We start from the raw sequence: 26,739 nt of genomic DNA on the forward strand, positions 1-26,739 counted from the left end.
AGTGCCTGTGATGCTTCAGTCTATGGTGGTAAATTGTCACAGGCTGCTTTCCAAAAAACATCTTTAGGTTAAAATGAAATTTGGAATTTGCTTCCTGTCCTCTAACACTAGACTGAGAGCACCACCTGCAGGAGTCTCTGTGAACTACATGCTTTATTTAAATTATTTTGTTTATTTCATATTTATTGATATGGGCCTTTAGTGTAAATGTATAATTAATTTATGTTTATTTCTACAGTGTTATCATTGTTGCATCACATCAATTGTTGTATATGATACAGAACCCATTTAAAAACATAATTTTATAATTAAAAATGATGAAATTTTGAATTTTACAATTGTTGTAAAATGTTCCACCTGGCTCATGTATGGTTTTTAAAAGATCCAAAAAAAGAACTCCAAGTATATCTTTCGAAAGTTTAATTTTTCGTGATCTTCTTGAACGCGGCTACACGTTTCTACGTAACTACGTCACTCTTCCGCCCAGCCCTTCTTCTGTGTGCGTCCACGGCTTCAGCCCTGAATCGCAGACATCATGGTGAGCTTTTACATGTATTTATTGTCTTGTAAGCCGATGGAAACAGTTAGAATATATCGCTTCGCCTCTACACGAACCCAGGCTCACGGAGACTCTGACTTACACTTTACGAACCGTTTGTAGCGTCCGTTTAGCTCTCTGTTAGCGAGTGGTGCTAACCGGCGAGCAAGCACATGGGCTTTATGAATGGCTAACGGCTAAGCTAACGGCTTTGGAATATTTCTGTAATATTCCCCGCGGTCGGATGAAACTCCCGGTTTTGCTTCAGCTATTAGAATCGTCATTGTTCTGTTTACGGGTGTATTTGTCAGAGTCTGCTTGTTGTTCTTGACGGCCCGTTAGCACGCGAGGCTAGCTTGTCATTTGGGCTTTGTGGCTGTCATGGGAGAAATAAATTTGCGATTATAGTCATTGATATATAGATATTAGAAAAATAATTAATAATATAATGTGTGGGAGAAACAACACAAAGCATTTTCTTCAAAGTAACTACCATCTTAGTTGTCAGTATTTTTAAGTTTTAAGTTTTTTTGTGTTAATAATTTGTCTGAAGCTTCTAGCGGTTTCTAAGATGAAAGGGGCAGGGCTCGGTCGCTGCTGCTTTCAGACGGGCTCGGAATAAATAGTTCTTTCCACACTGTATTTCCTTCACTGTATCCCGCTTACATCCATAGCCCTTTAATCATTATTTAACTGTTAATTAAGGTGTTGAAACTGTGTTGATAGAACTTTATGGAAATTTAGGAGCCTGTAGTTTGTGATGCAGTTGAGTTTTGTTATAGTGTACAGAAACAAACGATTTAATTACCATCAGTAATAAATAAATGTTAAGATAATCCGTTATGAGTCTCACAGTGGAGAAATGTACACGTTTTATAGCAGTCCTATAATACTGCTTCAAGTGTTTTTCTCATCCAGGGTGGACTGCATTATGAGAAACACTATTACATTATACTGCCCTTGCAGTGTAGAATCGGAAGCAGCTCGAAATACTGCGAAAATTACTGTGAATTTGAATCAACATTCTTTAAGATTTCAAAAACCCATGATGAAGTTGGCTGTGAAACTTGTATTTAAAAATAAGAATCAGCTGACTCAAAGCGTGGGACTCGGCTGCTTACTGAGAAAAGCCAGATGCGTTAGGTTAATGATAAAAACTTGTTCATGTACTCTGACCCCTTAAACGTATGACAGAACTGTAGTTTAGGGGGGCGTTGTGAGTCAGTGTGTGAATGTGCAGATACCGACTGATGGGTGGATTCGTCTCTCTGCAGGCGTCCTTATCGATGGCCCCCGTCAACATCTTCAGACATGGAGCTGATGAAGAGAAAGCTGAGACTGCACGACTGGTCAGTTTGTTGATCTGTGTTTTAGGTTTTTACTTTGTTTTTCACTGTTAGAGGAAACAAAACCACTTAAACTTTATTTAACTTTATTTCACTGTGTATTTTTTTTTTCTTCCTGTTTTTCTTCCTGTAGTCATCCTTCGTGGGTGCCATCGCTATCGGAGATCTGGTGAAGAGCACACTGGGCCCGAAGGGGATGGTAGGGATGATTGTTTTATTTCTACAGATTTTAAATCAGGCATCATTGAACATCTGATTTTGATATTTGTGGTATTTTATGAGAGAGAAAAGTTACCAAAACAAAAACTGATGCAAAAGGGGTTCACCTTGCAGCAGAGTCAGTTGGTCATTTCAAACATTTATACGAGTAAATGTTGCTGGGTGCATGTTGAATGTTGGTTGGTTTTTACACTCTTACCATTGTTTTAACTGTGTCTGTTCCTTTTTTTTTCTTCAGGACAAAATCTTGCTGAGTGGAGGGAAGGGCGGGACGGTGACGGTGACCAACGATGGTGCGACCATCCTGAAAGCCATCGGAGTCGACAACCCTGCCGCCAAAGTTCTGGTTGGTGAGTGAAGCCGTCGAATATCTGTGGGACAATTTGAATGTCTGTGAGATCTTGTTCTTGTGTAGGCATCGGTTTAAGTTGAAAGGGTGTAAATACAAAATTTAATGCTGTAAAAATATTTGTGCAAAGTCTTTTCATCCTCAAAGTGAATCAGAACAGAAACGATTGAAGTAAATGTTGTGTTTCCAGACATGTCGAAGGTTCAGGACGATGAGGTCGGAGATGGGACAACCTCCGTCACCGTGCTCGCTGCAGAGCTGCTGCGGGTAAAGATGAACCGTGACGTTTTTAAAGGGTGGCGCCGTCCGCTGCTTTCTGCTGTCTGTGTTAACCATCACTGTTGACTTCGCAGGAGGCAGAGCTTCTGATCGCGAAGAAGATTCACCCGCAGACCATCATCTCTGGCTGGAGGAAGGCGACGCAGGCGGCCAGAGACGCTCTGAGGGAGGCGGCCATGGATCACAGGTGAGACTGACTGATGCAGAAATAATCATCTGTTCGACCAAAACCAACAGAAACTGAGTTTTTTTAAAATTCAGCTCCAGCACCAAAACTGCAGTTCTTCGATTTGTTCGTCACTCTTCGTCTCCTTCTGCCTTGGTGTCCTTTCCATCTCCATAGCAACGACTCGGCTCGTTTCCAGGAGGACCTGCTGAACATTGCCCGGACGACGCTGTCCTCCAAACTGCTGACTCACCACAAAGATCACTTCGCCCAGCTGGCCGTTAACGCCGTCATGAGGCTGAAAGGCTCCGGAAACCTGGAGGCCATCCACATCATCAAGAAGCTGGGAGGCGGCCTCACCGACTCCTACCTGGACGAAGGTGAGGGCGCCTGATGTCACGACCTACAGCTGTCATGATGTGTTCGTTTCCCGATTGGCCCTCGTGAACCTCACGTGTGTTTCTGCTTCGTCCAGGTTTCCTGCTGGACAAGAAGATTGGAGTGAACCAACCAAAGAGGCTGGAGAACGTTAAGATCCTCATTGCCAACACCGGCATGGATACTGACAAGATCAAGGTACACACGCACACCTGTAACAGTGCTCACCTGATCACCTTCTGCTTCTTCTGTGTAAAAAACTGAATCAGTTCTCTTTTCTGGAAAACTTTTATTGTGAAACAGGAAGTGTCAGTTACAAACAGGAGAATTGATTGTCACATTGAAAGCACTTGCTGTCAGAGCTTCACGCCAGTCGCTCAGAACGTCACCATGTGTTTAGTGTAAAGTGGATCATTAAAATTAATAATGAGAACCTTTTTGGTTCAACATCTGCAGACAGCAAAGGATCCAAAGTCTCCGTTCCATGCGTTTATTGTGTGTGTGTGTGTGTGTGTCAGATCTTTGGCTCCAGGGTTCGTGTTGACTCGACGGCGAAGGTTGCAGAAATCGAACTTGCAGAAAAAGAGAAGATGAAGGAGAAGGTTGACCGAATTCTGAAACATGGAATCAACTGTTTCATCAACCGGTACACACACACACACACACAGACACAGAGGAAACCTCTGAGTGAGTAGTCGTCCAGTGGAGGGCGCTGTTGGTTTCCTGCAGACCATCCTGGGAGCTGGGAGCCTCGTTCTTCACATCAGCTGCTCACACGTTTATACCTTCATTTTTTCTCCGTGTGTTCACAGACAGTTGATCTATAACTACCCAGAGCAGCTGTTTGCTCAGGCTGGCGTCATGGCCATCGAGCACGCCGACTTCGCCGGCGTTGAGCGCCTCGCTCTGGTCACTGGTATGTAAAAACACACACAGTTTGTAATGTCTTCAGTTTGTTTTTAAAGATGTCTATGGACTGATTGATGAACGTGTGTGTGTGTGTGTGATCAGGGGGAGAAATCACCTCCACCTTCGACCACCCCGAGCTGGTGAAACTGGGTCACTGTAAACTGATTGAGGAGGTGATGATTGGAGAGGACACACTCATCCACTTCTCTGGAGTTGCCATGGGTACGCAAACATCCATCCTGATGAGCAGACATTTTGTTCCTTTACACAATTAAATGTATTAAAACAAGTTAATTCTTAAATTAAATTGACAAATTAACTAAGATCATCATTACGACCTTTCTTTTAAACTTCACTGCCTCTGTAGTTACTGCTCTCCGCCTGTAGGGCGCAGTGCTGGTGTCTGCACCTCAGTTTGACCTTTGACCCCCTGATGCTGTTCCCCTCAGGTGAGGCGTGCACCGTCGTCCTGCGAGGAGCGACTCAGCAGATTCTGGACGAGGCTGAACGCTCGCTGCATGACGCTCTGTGTGTGTTATCTCAAACTGTGAAGGAGCCACGAACCATCTATGGAGGAGGTACACACACACACACACAGACACAGACACACACACACACACACTTGTTCACACACGCACAGACGCAGATACACACACACTCACGCTTGTTCACACACGCACAGACGCAGACACACACACACACACTTGTTCACACACACACACACACACACACACACACACACACACACACACACTCAAAGGCTGTTTGTACGGTGATGATGACTTCTTGCGTGAATTGTCACAACATGTCAGTAATTACTCCCCGTACCTGCACATGCTCATTCTGACTCTGTGTGGTGTGACTCCGCCCCCCCGTCAGGCTGCTCCGAGATGCTGATGGCCAAGGTGGTGACCGATCTGGCCAATAGAACGCCAGGAAAAGAGGCGGTTGCCATGGAGTCGTTCGCCAAAGCTCTGAGGATGGTACGCAGCAGCCCGTCTTTGCTTTTCTTTTAGAGACTCATCATGTGGTTTTACATGTTTGGTCTCATTAAATCCTGGAGTCTTTTTCAATCCTGCCAGTCAACCGAGATCTTTTTGGTGGTTTATTTTTGTGATCTTTCTGAGTATTGATCCTTTGTTCTTAGCTGGAAAGTGAGTCCCATCTCTGGTATCACTGTAATATTGACAAATATGCTTTCACGTGTTCACATCCACGTGTTGAGGGGAAATAAAACTGTAGAGGATATTTTCTGATAAATCAGACTTTCTGGGTGTTTGAGCTTCAGAGACGGTCCTCGTACGGTTTCAGAGCTCTTTTATTTTGAAGTTTGCTGAACTGGTGTTTCTCACTGTGTTCTCCTCCAGTTGCCAACCATCATTGCTGACAACGCCGGCTATGACAGCGCCGACCTGGTGGCTCAACTGAGAGCTGCACATCAGGAGAACAAGACCACCTTTGGACTGAGTGAGTCAATAACTTTCATCACCTGAAAGCTTCTGTAAATATTTCCCTGCCTTCAGACACACTTTAATTCAGTGCTTTTACAAAGTGTGACATTTAAGAATTTTGATATCAAGTTTAATGTAAGTAGTTTCTGGAGGAAAGACTTTACCTGAGCTTTCATGAAAACTTTAAACATTGCAGACACTTTTGGGCTTTTTGGTTCTGGACAGTCATTGATGAGTGTGTGTTTTCTTCCCCCTGCAGACATGTCTGAAGGCACAGTGGGCAACATGGCCGAGCTGGGGATCACAGAGTCCTTCCTGGTGAAGCGTCAGATGCTGCTGAGTGCCTCCGAAGCTGCCGAGATGATCCTGAGAGTTGACAACATCATCAAAGCTGCACCCAGGTCAGTCCGTCACACCTTCGTCTCATGTCTCTGCCCACAGGGTCTCAGCGTGACAGCATTACTGTCCTGAAACCGCAGGTGCATTTCCTCACTGTTGTTGTTTGTTTTTGTAGGAAGAGAGTTCCCGACCATCACCCCTGCTAGAGGAAGAGGCAGGTGAAGAGGAAGAAGAGGGGGATCAGTTTTGTTATTTATCACCTCTGTGTAGTTCAAATTAAAGAAACGCTTCACTGTTTTTTGGTTTTTTTTTCTGTCAAACTCTCACTGTGGAAGCACCGCACAGGCTAGCTGGCTAACGTTGGCTAACCGTCAGACACAGCTGACTTCAGTGGCTATGCTAATGCTAGCAGCACAGCAGCTAATCACATAGATCTGCTGTCAGTGGGAGGGTGAGGCTTGTATAAAATATTGGTGGGCTCAGTGTGTGATGCTAACATTTAGCCGGAGTCACGGCAGCTGCTGGAAACTGGTTAAGCTAACGTCAGTCGGCTTGTGCTGACATTGCTAAGAACGAATGTTTGGACGTTGTTTGTTTTGTTTACTGAAATAAATGAACAATCCTCATCAGAAGGCTTGTTTGTTGTCTTTGTGTCTCTTCTCACTGCTCCAACTCACGTAACGAAAGGTGACAGCAGCGGTCGTACAGGTGATGGAAACTCACTGTCAGCGGGTGTTAGTTTTAGCATACGGTGTTTTTCTGTACTTATTTTTAAGTATGTATTTTGTATGTTAGCTCATTGTGACTGTCAGCCTCATTGGGTCAGAGTGACTGAGACCCCAGAGTGTCAACACACATGGACGTTACCTAACAAAACTGGACCGTCCACACAAAAGTGCACAGGAGACGAGTTTACTTAACTGTTAAACAGGAGCAAAGTAACTTCCTTTTTCAGTCTGCAGGTGAGATCTTTGGAAAAGTGTACTGCACTTTGTTCCACTGCAAGATTTCTGAAGGGCTTTAATTACACCATACTTTACTACTTAGCAGGAAGTTTTTCCTCGCCACTGTCGCCAAATGCTGACTCGGTGTGGGGTTTTGCCCTGGGACCTGTTTCTCTCCGATTCTCTTCTTTTTTTTGAATGTGTTGTTTACACACCTGTAAAGTGTCTTGAGATAACTCTGTTATAGCTTGGTACTTAAAATTGAACTTAAAATAATAAATTCAATAAAATTGTATTGAATGCCCACGGGTCCATTCAAATAGAAAGGCAAACAGCATCGCATAGACATAATATTGAAATAGCACAATGAAGGGTGGATCCCAGAATCCCTCATTTTGGTCAAATCAAAATGTCAGAAAAACTTGGGGCCTCCAAATTAAATATTTAGCCAAGTCTGGTTTAAATAACTGAATAACTGAAACACTCAGTCCTGTTTATCACAGACAGACATGGTGACACATGGATTTCACTGGACAGGAATCGGGTGAAAAATTATAATCTGGAAAGTAGTAACTCACAAATGTAAAGTGTACAGTAAGAACAAAGCAAATACTCAAGCACAAGCACTGTGAATGTCAGGTGTAGTTGTGCCACCACTGATGTCAGTCACTGCAGGGAGTTTTGGGGTGGATTTGCTCACAGGTCCAATCAGAGCAACCGTGAAACCTGATAAACTCCTCAGAGACTGCCAGCCACCCGTCTGTCAGACACACAGGCAGACAGGCAAACAGACAGACATGTTGAGGGTGGTGCTGGTTCTGCTGGTGATATGGACATGGACGAGCTTAGCGCTGATCAGGTAGGAAAAATAACTTCAGTGTCAGTGTGTAAATACTGTAACTGTAGTCTTTACAGGAGTCCTGTTTTGTGTTTGGCTGTTCACAGGAGGCCACTTCAAACTTATCATAAAATTCAGTTAAAAAAAATCTTTTTATTCCCACAGTTTTTAGAAAAAAAACATTAAAAAGTGACTGTTAGGAGAGAAAAAAACTGACTGATACCACATAAACAGGTAAGTAGATTAGCTTAGCAATCTTAGCCTAGAAAGACTGGAAATGGGAAACTGTTAGCCTAGCTCTGCTTGTTTCACCTGTGAAGCCACAATGTGTCATTTTTCCAGTTCATCTTGTATGTAAATTCAATAAGCAGAATATAGCAGAGGTTATATTCTAAACAGCAAACAGTCTTCATGCTAAGCTAAGCTAGCTGACTACACGGCTATAGCTACATATATATACTGTACAGGCATGTATGGTGTCAAAACTCTCATTTAGTTCTCATCAAGGAGGTGAATAAGCTTTTTTTTCCAAAATATTCCTTTAAAAAATTATAAATTTATGAATCACTTAAGTTTTAATCCCAAGATACTAAAATGTCACCTCCCCAGAATCCCTCTGAGGCGGATGGATTCGATTCGTACGCAGTTGCGAGCCGACGGTCTGCTGCAGAAGTTCCTGAAAGATCATCACCCCGACACGTTTAACCGGCGCTACGCTCAGTGCTTCCCTCCCGGCACGCCGTCACTGCGGCCTGGACGCTCCAGCGAGAAAATCTACAACTTCATGGACGTAAGGACAACACTGACTGTCTCAACATTTCATTCAAAAAGCTGCTGCCGTTGTGCTGCTGAGCAAGGCAGGAAAATGCTTCTCTCTGGTTTTCAAAGCAAAAAATGATGGTTTTGACTTTGTTGCAGTGCTTTAAACATTCCTCTGGGGCTCAGTGTTGTCAGTTTCTTTGAGATTTTGTGATTATGATGACAGAAATTTTATACATTTTTGTTAGTAAAAAAAATTCTGTGTTGTGCCTTCAGCGATGTCTATTGCTCAAGGTTTTTCTTGACTTACAAATCACGACCTCCTTGATTATACCGCTCTTTTTCAGGTATTTATATCTGCTTATATTTAAATCTTTAATTTTGTAGTAGGGAAACAATTCCTTCTCAGATAATTCTTGGTGTGTCTGTTGTTTGTCAGGCCCAGTATTTTGGTGAAATCGCTTTGGGGACTCCAGAGCAGAACTTCTCGGTGGTTTTTGACACCGGCTCAGCTGATCTCTGGGTGCCTTCATCCTACTGCGTCAGCGAAGCCTGTGGTACCTAAGCTCATCGCTCATAAAAACTACACACATACAACACACAGCTCTCGAGATAATATACAGTATAACTCGACAGTACACACCTGATCAAAGTGTTTGACTTTGTGTTGATATTTTTATAAGGGTTGTGTTGTTTGTGGGTCAGGACAACTTGACAGTATGGTTTAGTGTGTTCCTGCCTGTGATAAGAAGGTCAAGGTCTGTGTGCGTGTGTGTGTGTGTGTGTGTGTGTGTGTGTGTGTGTGTGTTTGCAGCGTTGCACAGGCGTTTCAGGGCATTTGAGTCAACTTCGTTCCGTCATGATGGTCGAATGTTTGGGATTCATTATGGATCGGGACACCTGCTGGGAGTCATGGCCAGAGAGACGCTGAAGGTAGTTCACCAAACATAAGAATCCCATGCAGGTAGAGAAGCTGAAGATAACACTGAGTTATCACTTGTCTTCTCTTCCAGATTGGGAGCCTGACTGTCTTGAACCAGGAGTTTGGGGAGTCAGTCTACGAGCCCGGTGCCGCATTCGTCATGGCAAAGTTCGATGGCGTCCTGGGGATGGGTTACCCGTCACTGGCGGAGATCCTTGGAAACCCTGTTTTCGACAATATGTTGGCACAAAAGATAGTAGAGCAGCCTATCTTCTCCTTCTACCTCAACAGGTGCCAGTGCCAATAAAACCAGTTTAGACTTGTTTGAGTATCAGGACATGTGATCAAAAGGGATGAAGGAAAATCCAGTTGCTTCAGGAGTTTCAAAGATTTCACAGGAATCAGAAAGTGCCAAGACTGGGAATTCAAAAGCCTCGGCGGTGTTGTAAGAAATTGGATAAATTGCAGTTGGTTGATTGAAATGTGATTTTTGTTTTTCTTTTCTCTGCAGGCACTCGAGTGGCAACAACCCTGAAGGTGAACTGCTGCTAGGCGGAACAGACAAGTCTTTGTATACGGGACCAATCAACTGGCTCCCTGTGACGGCTAAAGGATACTGGCAGATTAAGATGGACAGGTTTCCCCACGTTTTTAGTACTGTGATTCTCTGTAATTAATCCATAGTTATTGTATTCTTATTGTATTTACTATTCTACATGTTTTTCTTGATTTTGGGTTTTGCATCCCCCACTGAGAATCCCATTGCTGTGTGTTTCAGTGTGGCCGTGCAGGGTGTGAGTTCGTTCTGTCCTCACGGTTGCCAGGCGATTGTTGATACAGGAACCTCCCTCATTGCTGGACCAACAAATGACATCCTCAGCCTTCAGCAGCTGATTGGAGCCACACCCACAAACATCGGAGAGGTTAAAGAAATCTAATTGTATAATAAGAATCGGCAAATTAGCTATTTCTGGAGAGCACTTAAAACTCAGAAAGACGGTGAATAAACTTGGTGAAATTTGCTAATATGTAATTGGAGCTTTGCCACTGTGTGTGTTTCAGTTCCTCATTGACTGTGTCAGGTTGTCCAGTTTACCTCATGTGACGTTTGTCCTGGGTGGAACAGAGTACACACTCACTGCAGAGCACTACGTCAGGAAGGTGGGAACACATTTTGTGAAAACATTGGTTGTCATGTGGCTATCACTGTTTTGCTGTAAATATAGCTAACATTCAAAATTGACTTTTTAAATTAATTTTCTGATGGACTCATGCATTTCAGATATTTCTAGGTTTTGTGTGATGTTCTGTCTGTTTTATATCTTGGTCTTCAGAGAAACAATAATTCAGTCAGCTGTACTTGAATTTGACGATAAAAACACAGTAAGCTAATGAAACGTCTCTGTCTGTTTAGGAGATGCTTGGCGACAGGGAGCTGTGTTTCAGTGGTTTCCAGGCCGTGGACATCGTTTCGCCCAAAGGCCCTCTATGGATTCTGGGAGATGTATTTCTGACGCAGTTCTACAGCGTCTTCGACAGAGGACAGGACCAGGTCGGCTTTGCCCCTGTTAAGCACCCAGTCGAAGCCTGACCAATGGGTTATTGATAGATAGCAACTGTATGATCAATAAACACTAGGCAATTAAATAAACTTTAACAGCATTTTGTAATTCTTAAAATGCACCAGCAGAAGTTGTTGGTGATTCAGCACCAACAGATCATGTATACTGATCACTTCCTCCCACAGTGTAGCAGTTTAACAAAAAGCTGGGCACCAATCAGGCCTCAACTCGGACAAAACACAAGATTTTTACGTATCTAACAGTTAACCCTGCAATAGACTCGTGTTTTAGTACACTTAACGTTAATTATTCACTAACAATCAGTCGTTTTAAAAAGGCACCACCAGACGATGAGAAACACAAAATGCAGAAGAACATAAAGTCCAACACAGTGTATTACACAATCAGTGCTCAGTTTAAACCACAAGTTCAAGTTACAACAGATGTGTTCACCCCTTTAAAAGAAATCACAGTTCAGTTATAATGAATGAGTCTTCAACAAAAAAACTCAAAAAACGAGATTCCCTGAAAACAAACAAAAAGACTCAGTAATCTAGATGGCCAATAAAAATAACCCAGAGTGGCATCTCATGGTGGCACGTCTGACAACTCCGGAGTTACCTTCCGTATCCCCGTCAATCGGCTGGTGTCAGGTCAGTCTGGGAGCTGGATGACTAATGGTTGGTCCACTGAGCAAATGATGGGCTTACAGGTATAATGCAGGTCCGGCGTACAGGTGAGCTACAAACTATGAACTTTTGGATGTGTTGAACTCTCAAGGGTGGACCCCACCATTAGCCCAGGCCCACGCAACCCTGCAAACGGATAAGCAGTCATAGATAATGGATGGATAATGGATTCTTCTAGAAACCGTTGAAGTTTAGTCAGTAATCCTGAGCATTTTATCTAATCAGCAGTCACCCCAGTTTAGTGTTGGAGCCAAAGCTTAAGTATGTTCAGCTGCAGTTCCTTTAAAGGCCATTAGATGACATCCAAGGAGTTGAGAACTATATTGATGTGAGCGAGCAAACAACCCCCCCAGCTCTAAGTGAATATTTTTACTTTATTGTTTACTGAGGGCGGCACGGTGGTGCAGTGGTTAGCACTGTCGCCTCATAGCAAGAGGGTTCTGGATTCAAGCCTGGGTCCTTCTGTGTGGGTTTTCTCCGGGTTCTCCGGCTTCCTCCCACAATCCCAAAAACATGCACATTAGGTTAATTGGCTACTCTACATTGCCCCCTAGGTGTGAGTGTGAGAGTGTGTGGTTGTCTGTCTTTGTGTGTTGGCCCTGCGATTGACTGGAGATCAGTCCAAGGTGAACCTGCCTCTCGCCCGCAGTCAGCTGGGATAGGCTCCAGCCCCCCACGACCCTGACGGATAAGCGGTATAGAAGATGGATGAATGGATGTTTAGTGATGTGCATTGAGTTATTTATATATTAAGAAAATATTAAGGCATCTTGAATTGCATGTGTTTCAACCAGTCACATTCAGCTGTGAGGGTTGCCGCTTGCTCTTACCACCTTTGCCCGGTTGCGCTTATTTCTGATTAACAGTAATAGGATTCCTTCTTGTCTTTTGTGTTCTTTGGTGTACCATCTTGGGGTTCGGGTTAGTCTGCACTGACAAAGCTGGCAACAAGCAGGAACTCCAGGCTTCAGAGGATCCCTTTCGAGGCCTGAGCTTTCTAAGTATTTGTTTGTTTAAATAAACTTTCCTCTTCAAAGCTGTGACTTCTCTTGTTGTTACCAGCTTAGAGATTGGCTCTGTTTGGGCAGTATTATGTATCTGTGAATGGCTCTCGTTTATCCGAGCTCTGTGACTGGGAGTTTGGGTTTTTGATCTCTTGGCTGCTGTTGGTTCCCTCTCTATTCTCATCCTCAGCCCCTGACATTCCCTGGAAGTCATGGTTGTACTCAGGGTCAGGGAGCTGCAGAGTGTCAGTGGGAGGACCAGGTGATCGTCTGGACTGGAATCGAGCCAGGCCTCGTCTCCGCCTTCCCAGAGCCTTGGGGCTTGGCAGGCTGCGGACTGACCCTTTGGATGACTGCCTGGAGAATTGAAGGGAGAACTGGCGCCCTCTTGGTCGGGTCGGTTGGTGATTCTGACCATTTAGTGTTGTCCAGCGAAATGCCTTGGGTCCTAGCTGGGTGGGGGAACAACAGACTGTGGAGCCGGTCCTGGAAAAACAAAGAACAGAGTCAGACCACAGTGGGAAGCTAAGGGAGTGGAAGGGAAGGATTACAAAATTTAAAGGAGAAAGTAGTTTATTATCATCAAATCACAGAACTTTTTATTAACTACTGGTGTTCCCCAGAGTTCTGCCCTGGGACCCCTTCTGTCTATCATCTATCTCCTTCCTATTGGCCTAACTTTTCTCAAATTTGACATCCAGTTCCACTGTTACACAGAGGACACCCGCTCCTGTCCACCAAACTCTCTTCCATCCTCCCACCCGCATCCCTTACTGATTGTCTGCAGGAAATCAAAACCTGGCTTTCAAATAACTTTCTCAAACTATACAGTGTCAAAACTGAGGTTCTCCTAATGGCACAAAATCCACCCCACCAAGATCTGACACCTTCTGCATCAATATCAGCAACACCTCAGTTTTTCCTTCCCGTCAGGTCAAGAGTCTGGGTGTCATCCTCAACAGCATACTATCCTTCCAGGCTCACATCAGTGTCACTAGGTCAGCATATTTTCAGTTATGTAAGATTAACCGCCTCTACCCATTTCTCACGCCCACCAGCACCACCACCCATTACCGCAACTTTTGGTCTCCCTCTTAAGTCCATCCATAAACTGCAACTGGCCCAGAACTCACACCATCACCAGAACTCCCTCCATTAATTACATCGCTCCCGTCCTTCAGCAACTTCACTCGCTCCTGGTCAAATACCAAATTGACTTCAAAATTCTGCTTCTCACCTTTAAGGCCACCCATAACCTGACTCCTTCATACCAAAAAAAGCATAAAGTTTGAATCCATGACAACCAATGAATTACCTTGGAGTGTCAGAGCCCTGAGTCTCCTCAATGGGAGAGGGATCCAGTCCATTTTGAGGTTTTGCTGCTTCACCATTGCCAGAAGAATCCAAGTTGTAACAGATGTCACCAGACAATGGCGGGCTGACAATGAGCTGAGGGAAAACAGCAGAGGGTGAGCTTTCAGGGGATGGAGGGTTGCTGCTGACCTCTCTTAAGGTGGACAGGGTGTCAAGGGGAGGCATGGCCAAGGAGGAGGGTCGACTCAGGTCCTCTGGACCTGGATGGATCCTGGATGGATTGACAGATGATAAAATGGATGTTAGAAAGACCAAACGAATACAGGCAGATGGAGACAGTGTTAACCACTCAGTCATCTTGTCCCCAGTGACATATCAGCTGCCATTGAAAATATTATATTATTTATATTCTATAGTCCTAACAAAACTTGTAATTTATAATTTCATAATAGCTGATAAATGGCCAATAATATAAATTTCACATAATCTGGCTGATATTTATCGTGCATCTGTACCTGAAGTCTGGAAAGAAGCTTCCTGTTGCATCACTGCTATGTCGTTTGAATATGGGTCGAGGAGGTCGGAGGTCAGGAGGCTCTTGAACGCTCAGCAGCCGACGGACTCGACCCAGAACCTAAAACCATCAAAAAATATGACTGAAAAATATGCTAGAAGGATGTCTTCTTACTGCAGCAGGACCACATTCTTCTCCTGTAGAATTTAGCCAGCAAAAAAAAAAAAAAAAAAAAAATTTAGCTCATCAAAACATTTTATTCACTAAATCTGTTAAAGAACGGAAGCTGTAGGATTAGATTTCCAATGACATGCTGCCTGACTGATAAGCTATCATACTAAAAGCACCTTTGACGGAAGGAATAAAAAATGTTGGTTTACCGACTCTTGGCGCGAAGGCAAAATCGAGTCCTGTTGCCGTCGATGACTGTCAATAACATCAGTGTCATCAAACTGCAGGATATCAGAGAGTCTGGAAAAGACATTGGACAAATAACACATAATTGACTTCACCCAATCAGCTCGCCTCAGTGGAACTGACCAATGTGCAACAAGCAAAATGTGTGTGTGTGTGTATGTTGACCCCATGTCGGTGGTGGAGCCAAGGAACGAAGGGATGCAGTAGTCGGCAGCTGCTAGTGTGTAGGGTGGACGTGCCTCACAGTCATTCCAGTACATGTCTTTGGTCATGTGAGGCAAGTTCATATGCATCTCATCTACGGCCAGCAGAGACACCTGGAGGGACAGTTTAACAGGAAGTGACAACACAGAAAGGATTTTAGTGTAGCTTTGAGAAAGGTTCACTGCAAACTCCATGTAATTAAGGTTTTCCACCTTAACAGTTAAGATGATTCCTGTATTTTCAATAGTTTTCCAGTAATGAACTGAAATAAACTGTGTTCGCAAAGACTGTGATACATAATATGACCTCATTATTATCGAGGTCATTTGTCAATTATGAAGCTGAACCTCACTTCCATACCAAATACAGGTCCACTTCTTTCTTTCGAGATAAATAGAAAACACTTCAAAGGTCTCGAGCCTCTGCCTGAGAGCTGTGATGACAACCTGAAGGTTCCTGTCGATGATCCAGTTAGCTTCAAAGTCATCATCGTCCTCTCCGAACGGGTTGATCAGCTGCTCCGCCACCTAACAACAAGGCACAAATCATATCCCGGAATTCAGTGTCACCGTATCAAGACTTCACACATGTAAGTTGACTTTGTTTGTACGTCTGAGGACATTTGTGTTAGCATTTGGCTACAGCCTTGTACTCTTCCTCAAATTTCTAAAAAATCAGTTAACACATACATGGTTCCTCGAGGATCAGCCGTTTTTAATTTACTGACTCCAACACATTTCTTGAAGGGCTAAACAGGACAAACTTTAAATCTTGAGTCCCACTACTTGTGAGGCTCTTTAATGCTGCTCTGACTCACCAAGCAAGTTATTAATAACTTTGTATGGGGTGTTATTAATATAACAGGTCGAGGTTAAGAGATGAAAAAAGGTCAGCGATGCATCTGTTTATGTCTCAGTCAGGAGGAAAACAAGATGGATGAGAAAAGAACGAAGAGTGACAGATTGATGTTTGATGTTAGCTTCTTTAGTTTCAAATAATGGAAAAAAATTCCTTCATAACGTAACTTCTTTAGCTTGCAGGTAATCAAAGGCAAAAAATTGTAAACTTGTCAACATAGACCAAAATGTTTTCATGCCTTAGCATTAGATATGGAGACTGGTTACATGTTTTGTACCAGGCTGTAAACATGATTGTTTCTCCTGTAAAGTTGGGCGTTTTAACAAGTTGGGGATCGACTCAATTTGGAGCCAGCCTCCAGTGGCCATTCAAAGAACTGCAGTTTTTGGCACTTAATTTGTCAACTTCACAGGTTGCTGCTGGACTTGGAGCTGAGAGCCACAGACAGCAAGTCAGAAAATCCTGCAAGACTAAAATTTTTGCAGGCTTTGTTGACATAAAGAAAATAAATATTGTCAGCTGTTTCCAGTAAGGAAGAATCATGTGCACCTTCAGCCAGCCAGAGTAGAAGAAGAACTGCAGCAGAGTGAAGACGGGGACGTAGATGTCAAGGTCGTGGCCATGGTAACCCTGGTCGGGGTCGAGGAACTGACGACCAATCAGACAAGCGAAGAAAAAGGTGTAGACTGCAAGAGTGACGACCTGAAGAGAAGGATGATAGAGACTTTACTGAAAATCCTGCCCTGTCTTTGCATGGGATATTAAGAGCACTGATTGGGTTACGGTAATGATGGAAGATGATTTCTGATGTGATTAGATGAGCTACAGTTACATCCGTTTTAAACATGTTACAGTGACAGATGGGAGACAAGGAATAGAGAGACAGGCCTGTGTATAAACCAGTGGGATGCCGACCCAGTCGTAGCCAAAAAGGGTTGCACACCAAGTCCTGAACAGATTCATCTCCTGGAGAAAGACACAGATTCAACAGAGTTGGACGCAGTTTCCAAAGAAAAAAATTATGTGACTCAACAGGCTTGATTGGAAGGACTGTCCCACCCACCCTCTGGCAGTAAGCTGGGTGTCACATTACCTACGTGTCTGGTTTATGTGGTCACAGACTAACAGGGATTTAGACTCTCAAATGGCTTTGCTGGGTGTGTGAGTGTGTGCAGCTGCCTGAGTGCCATTTTCTCTTTGTCAGGATACATTTGTAATGGAGCACTTCCATGCTTCACTTTTGCACCAAAGTGACACTAGTGGGATACATAAGGGCTCAAAGCACTTCTGGTCAGCCCAGTGTTGTCCCCATGGCCAGCCAAGGTGCACCCTGTAAGCTCCTTTGCTCTGTCCAGATACTTTCATTTTTCATTTTGGTTATGTGTCCTAAAAGTCTCAGTGCAAGTTAGAGTACATTTTAGCTTTAGTGTTTTGAAGTGGTCTACTATATGTTAACTATAACCCCATTGGGTAGTTCACATTTTGGTATTATTTGGAGCCAAAATGGCTGCTGAAGTCTTAGTGGGTGTATTCGGTGACTTATTTAGAAAAGTATTGCATGTTTGAATGAGTCTTGTTAAAACATAACTGTGCTATCACAGGGTTGTTAGCTTCTTGCGTTAGCTTAAATCTTATTTCAAATGTGTTTGCTCACTCATTAGCACTGAAAGCACTGATATAAATGTCTGCATGTTTATATTTTGACACAGATTACGACTGTAGAGTAATCCCATGAGTCACATTGAGAATATTCTGCAGGTCAATGCTGTCTTGGATGCGTCCTTCCTGTCGTGCTTTAGACGCTAAGTTGGAGAACCAGACAACAGGGATCCAGTACTTCAGATGAGGAGAACGGATGTCCTCAAACACCTTCCTCTCCTCTGGAGTCATGAAACCTACAGGTGAGCAGACAAACAGATTATTTAAAAACAAAAATCGTTATTTTATCACTTATGAATGCTGCACAGTTGCAGTTGATTGTCAGTTTTGTAGTTTGTGTAAATCTGTTTTTAGATGTAGTATACCTGTTGAAATCCAATTAATTTTCCTTGGCTCTAAAAACTGATCTGTGATCTTGGATTACATTGTGTCACAGTGTGATGGCTTAAACCCCTAATGAAGCTAGAAGGATCAGCCTCACAGGTCAACACAATCTGCTCTGCTCTCTCTTACAGCTCTCAGAGTCCTGCTCTAATTGGCCAATAACAAGCCATAATGGCCAGATTAGTTACAGGAAGGAAGAATAACAGCCAGGAAGGAGCTGAACTCCATCTAACTTTCCAGACACACACATGAAATCTGTAATTATTGTATACATTGCACATATGTTTGGGTTGCATGATATCGCTAATGAATTTCCAGCTTAGTCACCCTTCAGTCTGCTGGCTAAAGTTAAAACCCAAAACAACACTGTTCACTAACCCAGACACTCTCACCTGCCTCGACCACGTGGTCAATGGTCGGGAAGCGTTTGCAGACAGCAGTGCTGATGGAGCGGAAGATGAGCAGTGACGTCAGGTTAACGTAACGTACGAGCGTTCGGCGCAGCAGGCGGCCATATTCATCTTTACCCTGAACACAGCTGGACCGAAAGAAGCGTGATGGTATAAATCACAAAGCATATCCACTGACTTTTCACACCCACCTGAACTACGTACTAATCTGCATCTGCAGTTATGAATGAAACAAAATGCAGTGAAAACACTCTGAAGACATACAAAGGGTGTATTATAAAACCAAACAAAAACTACCAAGAGGTTGCTCATGATTAGATTTAAGAGCAGTTACTGCACATGAGCTTGATGAAAAACTGAACATATTACACTACTGTTACACATATCACACATATGCAACCTATTCTGCCCTGATTCAGGAGGTTTGCTGAATAGCTAATAAAATATAGTAGAAAGAATGTTCAAAATAAAAACACGTTAGATGGTCACTTTCATAGTTTTAAGGCAGGTCCACAAAGAGAGGAAAAAATAACACAGTGTTAAATAACCTGACCAAGAAACAGCCCATCCACAATAGTCAGTACTGACACGTAAAAGCCACACTGCAGCACAAGCCACACTGGAAATATCAATGACCCACTTCTTCACTTCACACAGTTTATAATTTATTTTAGACCGTTTGAATGCACCTGGAGATGAGGAACATAAGTCGGTCAAGCCAGGGCAGGTTAACAAACTGATTCCACCATCGATTCACCACCAGAGTCACGTAAAATCCTAAAACACAAACCACAAAAAGCCACATTAATTCCTTCAAATAAAATTAGCTTCACTTCCTCCAAACTCCATATTGACATTTCTTGTTTTAAGCACTTCTTTAAGACATTTCTAGTGCTTTTAATATATGTTAAAAGTAATAGCACATTACAGGACTGTCACTAATACTACTTTTTAGACTCTAAATGAAGCTAGGGGACGTTAGCTTGATAACTGATAAAAAAAAAAAAGAGAGAGAAGTTGGTGGTAGCTTTGTATTTATCGTACCAACATGAGATTAATATTCATCTCTTCATCTCCACAATAAAGTATATAAATCAAGATATTGAACTATCCCTCTAATGTGTATTTAGCATAATACATCAGTGTTTGCATGCTTAGCGTTGATTTTAGCACTTACATAGGCATACAGGTTTTGTTAATAGCAAAAGAAATATGAGTTTAGAACAAGTAGCCTAGCGCTCGTCAAGCACTTATAGCATTTGTTATGAGTACGTTTAGTTCATGTTAGCATGCGGTGGCATGTTTAGTGTGCTAACGTTGTGTTTAAAGCTTAGCATGTTTAGCACTGGGTTAGAATCAGAGTCACAATCCGTTTTATTGCCACTTATGTTTACACATACAAGGAATTTGTCTTGGCATAAGGTGCAATACAAAATATAAATATAGAATTAGAAGTGGAATGACAATATTTGCAATAAGAAAACAAAGTTAAAATGGTCAGGCTTACTGGTTAGCACATGATTAGTGTGCCCTAAATCTGTTGAGTGTATCTTTAGTCTCTGTTTAACGTGTGTTTAGTGTGTGTTGAGCACAGCCAAGTTAATTTATGGCTTAGATTAGTAATAGCTCTATATTTATCTGCTTTTATCACAGCACAGGTATTGACATTATTTTTATTTCTGTGTGGAGTTTGTTTAAGGCTGACATTAAAAGTACATTGAGAGAAGAACAGCCTGGGACCATATAAACCGAGTGATCTCTGACTGTGAATCAGAGTGGAGATCAGACACACAACCACTCACCCTGCTTTTATCCTCATGCTGCTCTTAAATGATCTGTTTCCATTAGCAGCCTGATAACGAGGCAACAAACGCTCTGTCTGCCCGTCTGTGTGTCCATCTGACGCTCTTTGTCTGAATCAGATTTTTACTTAAATTATTAAGTGTACAAATAGGATACTTTGAATAAAATTCCTGAAAACCACCTTTAGCACCTTCAACATTAAAGTGATGAACACATTAATACAGCACTAATTCGAATCCAATGATAAACTTTTTCTGAAATTTGTCTTTCTGCATAGTTAGTACTTATGCTTTGGTGCTCAAGGTTTGTTTTGATGTTAATACATTTGTATTTTTACTTAAGTAAAACTTTAAATGCGCTTCTACCTATAACAGAATATTTCTACTCTGGTATGGATACTTTTACTTAACTACCAGATCTGAGTACTTGTTTTTCCTCTGTTTAAGTCCAAACTGTAGTATCCGGACTCCTCACTCGTCAGTGCGTTGGTGTGACTAAGTGTTAAGCCCTGTGCTCAGGGGGCTAATATTAGCTCGCCTCCTCCTGTGATTTTTAATAATAACAACACGCACCGACTGTCTTCTTTGATCCCCTGTGAGTCTGACAGGTCTTTAATCTGTAAACCATGAGGAGTGAAGATAGATAATGAGACAGATAATGATCATGTTATCTTTCAATATGCTGCTATCAAAAGTCAGTGATGCAATCTTTCATTTGTACAGAATTTGGAGATAATCTTTAGGATTTGATCAGTTAAGTGGATTCGAGCTCAAGCATTATTTTTTATTCAAACTGATACTGATACCTAAAATGCTGAATACTGGATTGAGTTATTGTCCAGGCTGATGACCCCAATATGCAGTATATACACACATGTAAATATGTTTAATTTAATTTTACTTTTAGATTCTTAAGTACACTGAATATTAGATGCTTCTGTAAACAGAATCATCTTGCACAGGGCTGTGGTCTGCAGGTAAAACTGGTCCTGCACAGCATCAGTCAGTCAGAAAATCGAGACAGACGTACCCAGAACGAAGGTGACGGGAATCTGCTCTGCGTATTTATCGCAGTACATGGAAAGTTTCTCGAACAACCGCTTCTGCTCTTCGGAGAGGACGAGCCTGCAGCAACAATGACAGTAAAAACTATTCTATTCTATTCACAGAGCACACAAATGTCACAACCAAGAACCAGCGAAGGTCACTAAGTACATTTACTTCAGTGTGGAACTTCAACAAATCTGAGGTACTTGTACCAAGAGAACTGTGTCACTGGAAGTGAATGGGAAAATACCCAACATCTCACCTTAAATGCACAGTTAATAATATACTAATTTCTGAAATAAGTGCAACTCTGAATAGTTTTACTTTTTCTAAAATAATGTCAAGTCTTGTATCGGATGTGATGTTAAATTACTGATCTGGTTTGTGGTCATGTGACAAAAGAGAGCTGGTGTTCCTGCAGACTAAATAATATAGACATTTCCAGATTACATATAGAGTTATAATGGTCCTCTATTCTCTTATATAAATGAACAACAAATTAAACTTGACTCAATTCTGCGACAGCCTTGGAATCTCTTTTAAAAATGTTGTGTCTTTTACACTCACACCAGGCGTAATTTTTAAAAATTCTTTTAAAAGTACAAATTACATTTTAAAGGAAACATTTGTGTGATGCAAAGACCAAACGACTAATACAGACCTCTGCAAACATGCCGTCACTCTGCATGCGTGTGTGTGTGTGTGTGTGAGTGTGTGTGTTCGACCTGTACACGACGCTCAGTCCGGTGTAGAGCACAACAAACAGGATGAACTCTCTGTACAGCAGTTTGTAGATGCTGCCCCTCCAGCGCAGCAGCAGCCGGTGGAAACTGAAGAAGGTGGCATTCGCTACTTTGCTAGAATATGTGACAGTCATCCTGATACAAGCTGACAGACAGACAGACAGGCAGGCAGGCAGGCAGACAGGCAGACAGACATTCAGTGGTCTCTCATTTACTCTGCTTTTTCCATTTGCAGCTTAGATAGTTAACACTAGTCTAACTTTAGGGCTGTTGTTATGAATCTAAATTAAAAGTGTGGTCATTTACTCACAGAAAAACTCACAGACGTCTTTGTTTTTCCTCAGCGCTGCTTTTCAGGCTTCTTCTTCAACCACTGCCTCCCCCTCCATCTCTCTCTCTCTCTCTCTCTCTCTCTCTCTGTCTGTCTCTCATGCTCTCTCACTTCCTCTTTCTCTCACCATGATGCTGTCCAGTTGCCCAGTAATGCCAGGCAGCAGACCACACACACACACACAGCTGAAACATGACTACATTTAGCCCTGTGGATCATCAATACAACTCTGGATCTCTATGCATGTGCGTATGTGTGTGTGTGTGTGTGTGTGTGTGTGTGTGTGGTGTGTGTGTGTGTGTGTGTGTGTGTGTGTGTGTGTGTGTGTGTGTGTGTTGGCTTACATAGCAGTGGAGGTAAACATGTATAAACAGAAACACTGTCAGCAACAACATGGTGTCACACCAGAATCATTTTAGCATCAATAATTTTATTCAGGCTGCACATTTAATAAGCTGCTTAATTAGTACACTTCAAGGTATTTTCTGTCATTTTCAAACTAGTTTCTAGTCTGCTACATTTCACAGGGAAATGATGTACTCCTTACTTTACAACATTTATCTGACAGCTTGGGCTAGTAGTTGCTTTGAAAATTAAGATTTCTGCAAAATAAAAAAAGATATGAATATCTTATAAAATTTGTTTTTGCTGTGACAGGTTTATACAAACACAGCTAAAACAATTTGTCGATTGATGAGCGAATGATAGGCTATATTGATTGTGTTTTTCTGTGATTTTTCGTATAAAAACATTTGATGGTTGACAGATTTTGGTTGGAATATTTCTTTAGAGACTCGATCATAATGGCGGCTGTTTTGTACCGCAGAAATAAAGAGGAGTGAGACGTCATCGATCTGCGATTGTTCTGCGCAAACGCAGAGTGGTTCCCTCCTTCTCCTGTAATGGAGGCGGACCCCCCTCTAACAGGACCCTCATGTGGCTGTCGCGTCCATCTGCGCTGCTCTGCGGTCAGTTTGGTGCTCTCTCTCGGCTTCTTCTTCGTGTAGTCAGCTGCTCTCAGACTAACGCCGGAGCTGCTGTTGCTGCTGCTGCTCCGCCCCGGAGGTACTGTTTCGCGGTAAACTCAAGTGCGGACGCGCGGACTGATAGCAGCAGAAACCCCGAAAGCAAACGGTAAACCAAAGTTTACTTCATACGTGGATTATTTGTGTTCACGCGTGTCGCTATTTGTGCTGCCAGTTAGCTGTCCGACATGTTTAATACGCCATGTAGCAGCCGGAGTTAGCTGCTAGCTGACAAGCTAGCTAAGGTTAGCTCAACCCAAAGTAAACTGGATGGAGGAGGTGCTCAGGTCTTTGACTTAACATAAGTACAAGTAGCAGTATGACCCTAGAAATATTCTTTTCAAAGTGTACATTCATGTATGCTTCGCTTTAAGGTTACCAACCACGCATTAAAGTTGAGCCGATTTTAACAGTCTTAATCATGTAAAAGAAGACTTTATTTGATGATTATATTTTATATTGTTAATCAGAATCTGTAGAAATAACCGAGTAAAAAAATCTAATAGTTGCCTAGCAGAAATCCTCAAGTAAAGTACACGTACTTTTTAAATTTATTCTTGTGACTATTCCTTTGGTGTCATAAATGAGTAAAGAAAAAAACGGGAAATTGTCACATACATTTAAGGAGCTGGAAATAGCACGTTTGGCATTTTTGATCTAGAAATTACTAGAATGTTTAATCGAAGTAGTGGATTGATTGACTAAAAGAATCGATTGATTAAAGGACAGTTGGAGAAGTTATCAGGATCATATGGCTCAGTTTGTTTTAATAAACGTTTAAACGCCTGTGTCCCGCTCTCTGTTCTGCGCATGCTCAGTAGAGTCATGCCGTCTAACGTGGAGATCAAAGCCAAAGTGAGCGACCCTACACAGTTCGCAGAGAAGGCTGCCCAGCTCAGCCAATCAGAGGGCACGATCATCAGACAGCATGACACCTTCTTCAACTGCAGCCAAGGCCGACTGAAGTTGCGAGACTTCATGGTGAGTGTGTGTGTGTGTGTGTGTGTGTGTGTGTGTGTGTGAGTGTGAGTGAGTGTGAGAGAGAGAGTATGGATATGAATGAGAAAGTCAATGCAATTCCAGCATCAGCACCAGAGACTGAACTATGGGTGCCACCTGGTGGCCACTGGAAGCATAACACCAACCAGCACTTTGTCCAACGTCTTGTGTCAAAGTATAAAACTGACTCACCGTTTGTTTGTTTGTTTGTTAGAACAAGTCAGGTCAGCTGATCTTCTATGAGCGTCCAGACACAGATGGACCCAAACTGTCCCGTTACTCCATCAGTCCGACCAATGACCCCTCCAGCCTGCGGGTAAAACGCCAACCTGTGTGTGTGTTTGCTGTCATACACTGACAGTCATTCTGTGTGTGTAGATGTGTATTCCAGTAGTTGTAGGGTTAAAAATCTGTTCACACAGTCACATTGTGAGGACCCACCTTGCTTATGGAGATTAAATGTCCCCATGTTATAAACATTAGGGGGAAGAGTTGCCTTAAAGTCAAGTTAAGGTGAGGTCTGGGATTAGGCAAGTTATGTTTATTGTTATGGTTGGGTGGTGGTTTAAGGGAATGAATGGCAGTCTCTGTAATGTCCCCAGAGGTGATGGAAACATGACTGTGTGTGTGCGTGTAGGCTGTGCTGTCAGATGCTCTCGGAGTCAAAGGTGAAGTACGAAAGGAGCGACGCCTGTTTCTGATTGGTCAGACCAGAGTTCACATGGACACAGTGGAGGGACTGGGAAACTACATGGAGCTGGAGGTAACACACACACACACACACACACACAGTTTAAATGTGAGGTTTAGCTGTTTTTCTGTTGTAATAAAGTGAATATGCTTGAGTTTAAACGTTTCATAGACCAAACCATCATTGATAGTAAAATCAACAATTTAAAAAATAACCTCACATCTGACTGTCATGTCACAATATTCTGGTATTTATGGTAACTGTGACATTTACAATTTGAAATATTGAGTTCACGTTTAAAAATGCACATGTGATAATATCTTTCAAATAATCCAGCGCATCGTAAATCATTTATGTTTCTTTCCGTTCTTGCGTTGTAGTTTGCGTCGATGCACCTTAATAAGTGTTTGCAGTTAACATTAATCAAAAGCAGAAACTTGTGTTCATTATCAGATTAAGTACAGTACAGATGGCACAGCAAACGAGGAGGGAAGAAAACAAGGCGTCACTGAACTATAAATCCGACGAGCTTCTTACCGGACGCCTCAGCTCTGAGTAAGGCTCTCAGCTCCACAGCTGGCCGTGAGGCAGTGCGCTGTGGTGACGGTCGTGGACTCGGTTCATCGTTTCATTCGTGTCGTTACGGCATTTGATCGTATGTGAGGCTTCCCAGCAGAGCAGACAGAAATCCTTTGAGTCATCCTGAAAGACAAACAGGTGCGACGGATGAACAGAATGGATCCAGAGTTCACTGAATGGACACCTCACCTGTCTAATGACCTGTTTGTTCATTCAGGTGGTGATGCGTCCAGAGCAGACTGTTGAAGAGGGACAGCAGGTACGTTTGAACTGTTCAGCAGTGCTGCACTTTGGGAGGTCGATTGATTGGTCCAAGTGTTAACATGTTGACGTTCTACATGTAGTCATGTTAAGATGTTCATGATGATTCACCTTCAGTCACCTAACGATGGAGGTTAATGACGATTGATTTTATTGCAGCTTGGTTACTTTCATAATTTACATGTTTGACTCTGGTGGTTTGAAAAAGTAAACATAATGGAAAAGCTACGCCATAAATTTTATATCCTGAGAGTGAAAATCACAGCCTGTGATAATGCAGAAGTGTGAAGTCAGCAGCTGTGTGTGTTAACCTGTGTAACTCTGTGGTGTTTTTGTGAAACAACTTGTTTTAAATAGCTTGATTTGATCAGTCTGGTGTATTTTTCTTTAAGGTGGCTGAGGATCTGATGGAGAAGCTGGGAGTTTCAAAGGAGAGTCTGGTGACTGGAGCGTACATGGACCTCATACTGAACGGACAAAAAGAGACATAAAACACACACACACAGAATAAAACATTCAAAAGGCCAAAAATATAACTCAAAACACTGACACACAACGTGAAGATATCAGAATACCCTGCAACCACAAGACTGTAGCTTTTGCACTAAACAGAGTACGGATTATAATCTGATCTGTTAACTGAATTTGGTTTCTATGAAATATTCCTTTGACATTCCCTGTATGTTTGAATTTGCTAAACTGATATGGAGGGATAAAGTTTTTGTCTAAATAAAATTCTGAGCTCAAACAGCTGGCTGATGTGTAACTGGAAAAAATATTTAACCAAGCTGGTGATATTTGTTTCCCCT

General features: G+C 42.5%; 4 protein-coding genes across 7 annotated transcripts; 3 read left to right on the forward strand and 1 right to left on the reverse strand.

Moving 5' to 3' along the window:
- Window positions 1-399: 399 nt before the first annotated feature.
- Window positions 400-6,603, forward strand: cct2 (chaperonin containing TCP1, subunit 2 (beta)). The gene is made up of 16 exons (XM_046379122.1): window positions 400-538; window positions 1,813-1,887; window positions 2,018-2,083; window positions 2,342-2,453; window positions 2,643-2,719; window positions 2,806-2,918; window positions 3,075-3,277; window positions 3,373-3,473; window positions 3,794-3,921; window positions 4,088-4,191; window positions 4,287-4,406; window positions 4,634-4,762; window positions 5,064-5,167; window positions 5,552-5,651; window positions 5,895-6,036; window positions 6,150-6,603. Exons 1-16 carry the CDS (start codon window positions 536-538, stop codon window positions 6,178-6,180), a joined length of 1,608 nt encoding a protein of 535 aa, XP_046235078.1. The 5' UTR covers window positions 400-535; the 3' UTR covers window positions 6,181-6,603.
- A 1,014-nt stretch (window positions 6,604-7,617) lies between these two features.
- nots (nothepsin) lies at window positions 7,618-11,094 on the forward strand. Its single transcript, XM_046379123.1, has 9 exons — window positions 7,618-7,777; window positions 8,366-8,546; window positions 8,955-9,072; window positions 9,330-9,448; window positions 9,529-9,728; window positions 9,949-10,074; window positions 10,216-10,360; window positions 10,500-10,598; window positions 10,852-11,094. Exons 1-9 carry the CDS (start codon window positions 7,716-7,718, stop codon window positions 11,026-11,028), a joined length of 1,227 nt encoding a protein of 408 aa, XP_046235079.1. The 5' UTR covers window positions 7,618-7,715; the 3' UTR covers window positions 11,029-11,094.
- Window positions 11,095-12,188: 1,094 nt separating this feature from the next.
- Window positions 12,189-22,457, reverse strand: LOC124053708 (bestrophin-3-like). Of its 3 annotated transcripts, XM_046379124.1 has the most exons (14): window positions 22,355-22,457; window positions 22,027-22,189; window positions 21,285-21,379; window positions 19,142-19,229; window positions 18,435-18,580; window positions 17,740-17,894; window positions 16,888-16,965; window positions 16,549-16,701; window positions 15,588-15,668; window positions 15,103-15,254; window positions 14,901-14,991; window positions 14,522-14,640; window positions 14,008-14,277; window positions 12,189-13,178 (listed from the first exon to the last, which is right to left on the reverse strand). In XM_046379124.1, the coding sequence occupies exons 2-14, from the start codon at window positions 22,176-22,178 to the stop codon at window positions 12,779-12,781; spliced, it is 1,980 nt and encodes a 659-aa protein (XP_046235080.1). In that variant the 5' UTR covers window positions 22,179-22,189; window positions 22,355-22,457; the 3' UTR covers window positions 12,189-12,778. The 3 variants fall into 3 exon arrangements, with proteins under 3 accessions (XP_046235080.1, XP_046235082.1, XP_046235081.1); XM_046379126.1 differs by lacking the exons at window positions 21,285-21,379; window positions 22,355-22,457 and having other exon boundaries at window positions 12,190-13,178; window positions 22,027-22,152; XM_046379125.1 differs by lacking the exons at window positions 21,285-21,379; window positions 22,027-22,189; window positions 22,355-22,457 and adding an exon at window positions 20,255-20,300 and having other exon boundaries at window positions 12,190-13,178.
- Window positions 22,458-23,249: 792 nt separating this feature from the next.
- On the forward strand, window positions 23,250-26,678 carry LOC124053462. Of its 2 annotated transcripts, none has more exons than XM_046378627.1 (6): window positions 23,250-23,509; window positions 24,219-24,381; window positions 24,614-24,715; window positions 25,037-25,162; window positions 25,887-25,928; window positions 26,323-26,678. In XM_046378627.1, the coding sequence occupies exons 1-6, from the start codon at window positions 23,310-23,312 to the stop codon at window positions 26,419-26,421; spliced, it is 732 nt and encodes a 243-aa protein (XP_046234583.1). In that variant the 5' UTR covers window positions 23,250-23,309; the 3' UTR covers window positions 26,422-26,678. The 2 variants fall into 2 exon arrangements, with proteins under 2 accessions (XP_046234583.1, XP_046234584.1); XM_046378628.1 differs by having other exon boundaries at window positions 24,222-24,381.
- The last annotated feature ends 61 nt before the right edge of the window (window positions 26,679-26,739 follow it).

This window comes from Scatophagus argus, chromosome 22 (assembly GCF_020382885.2).
Source record: "Scatophagus argus isolate fScaArg1 chromosome 22, fScaArg1.pri, whole genome shotgun sequence".
Lineage (NCBI taxonomy): Eukaryota > Metazoa > Chordata > Actinopteri > Scatophagidae > Scatophagus > Scatophagus argus.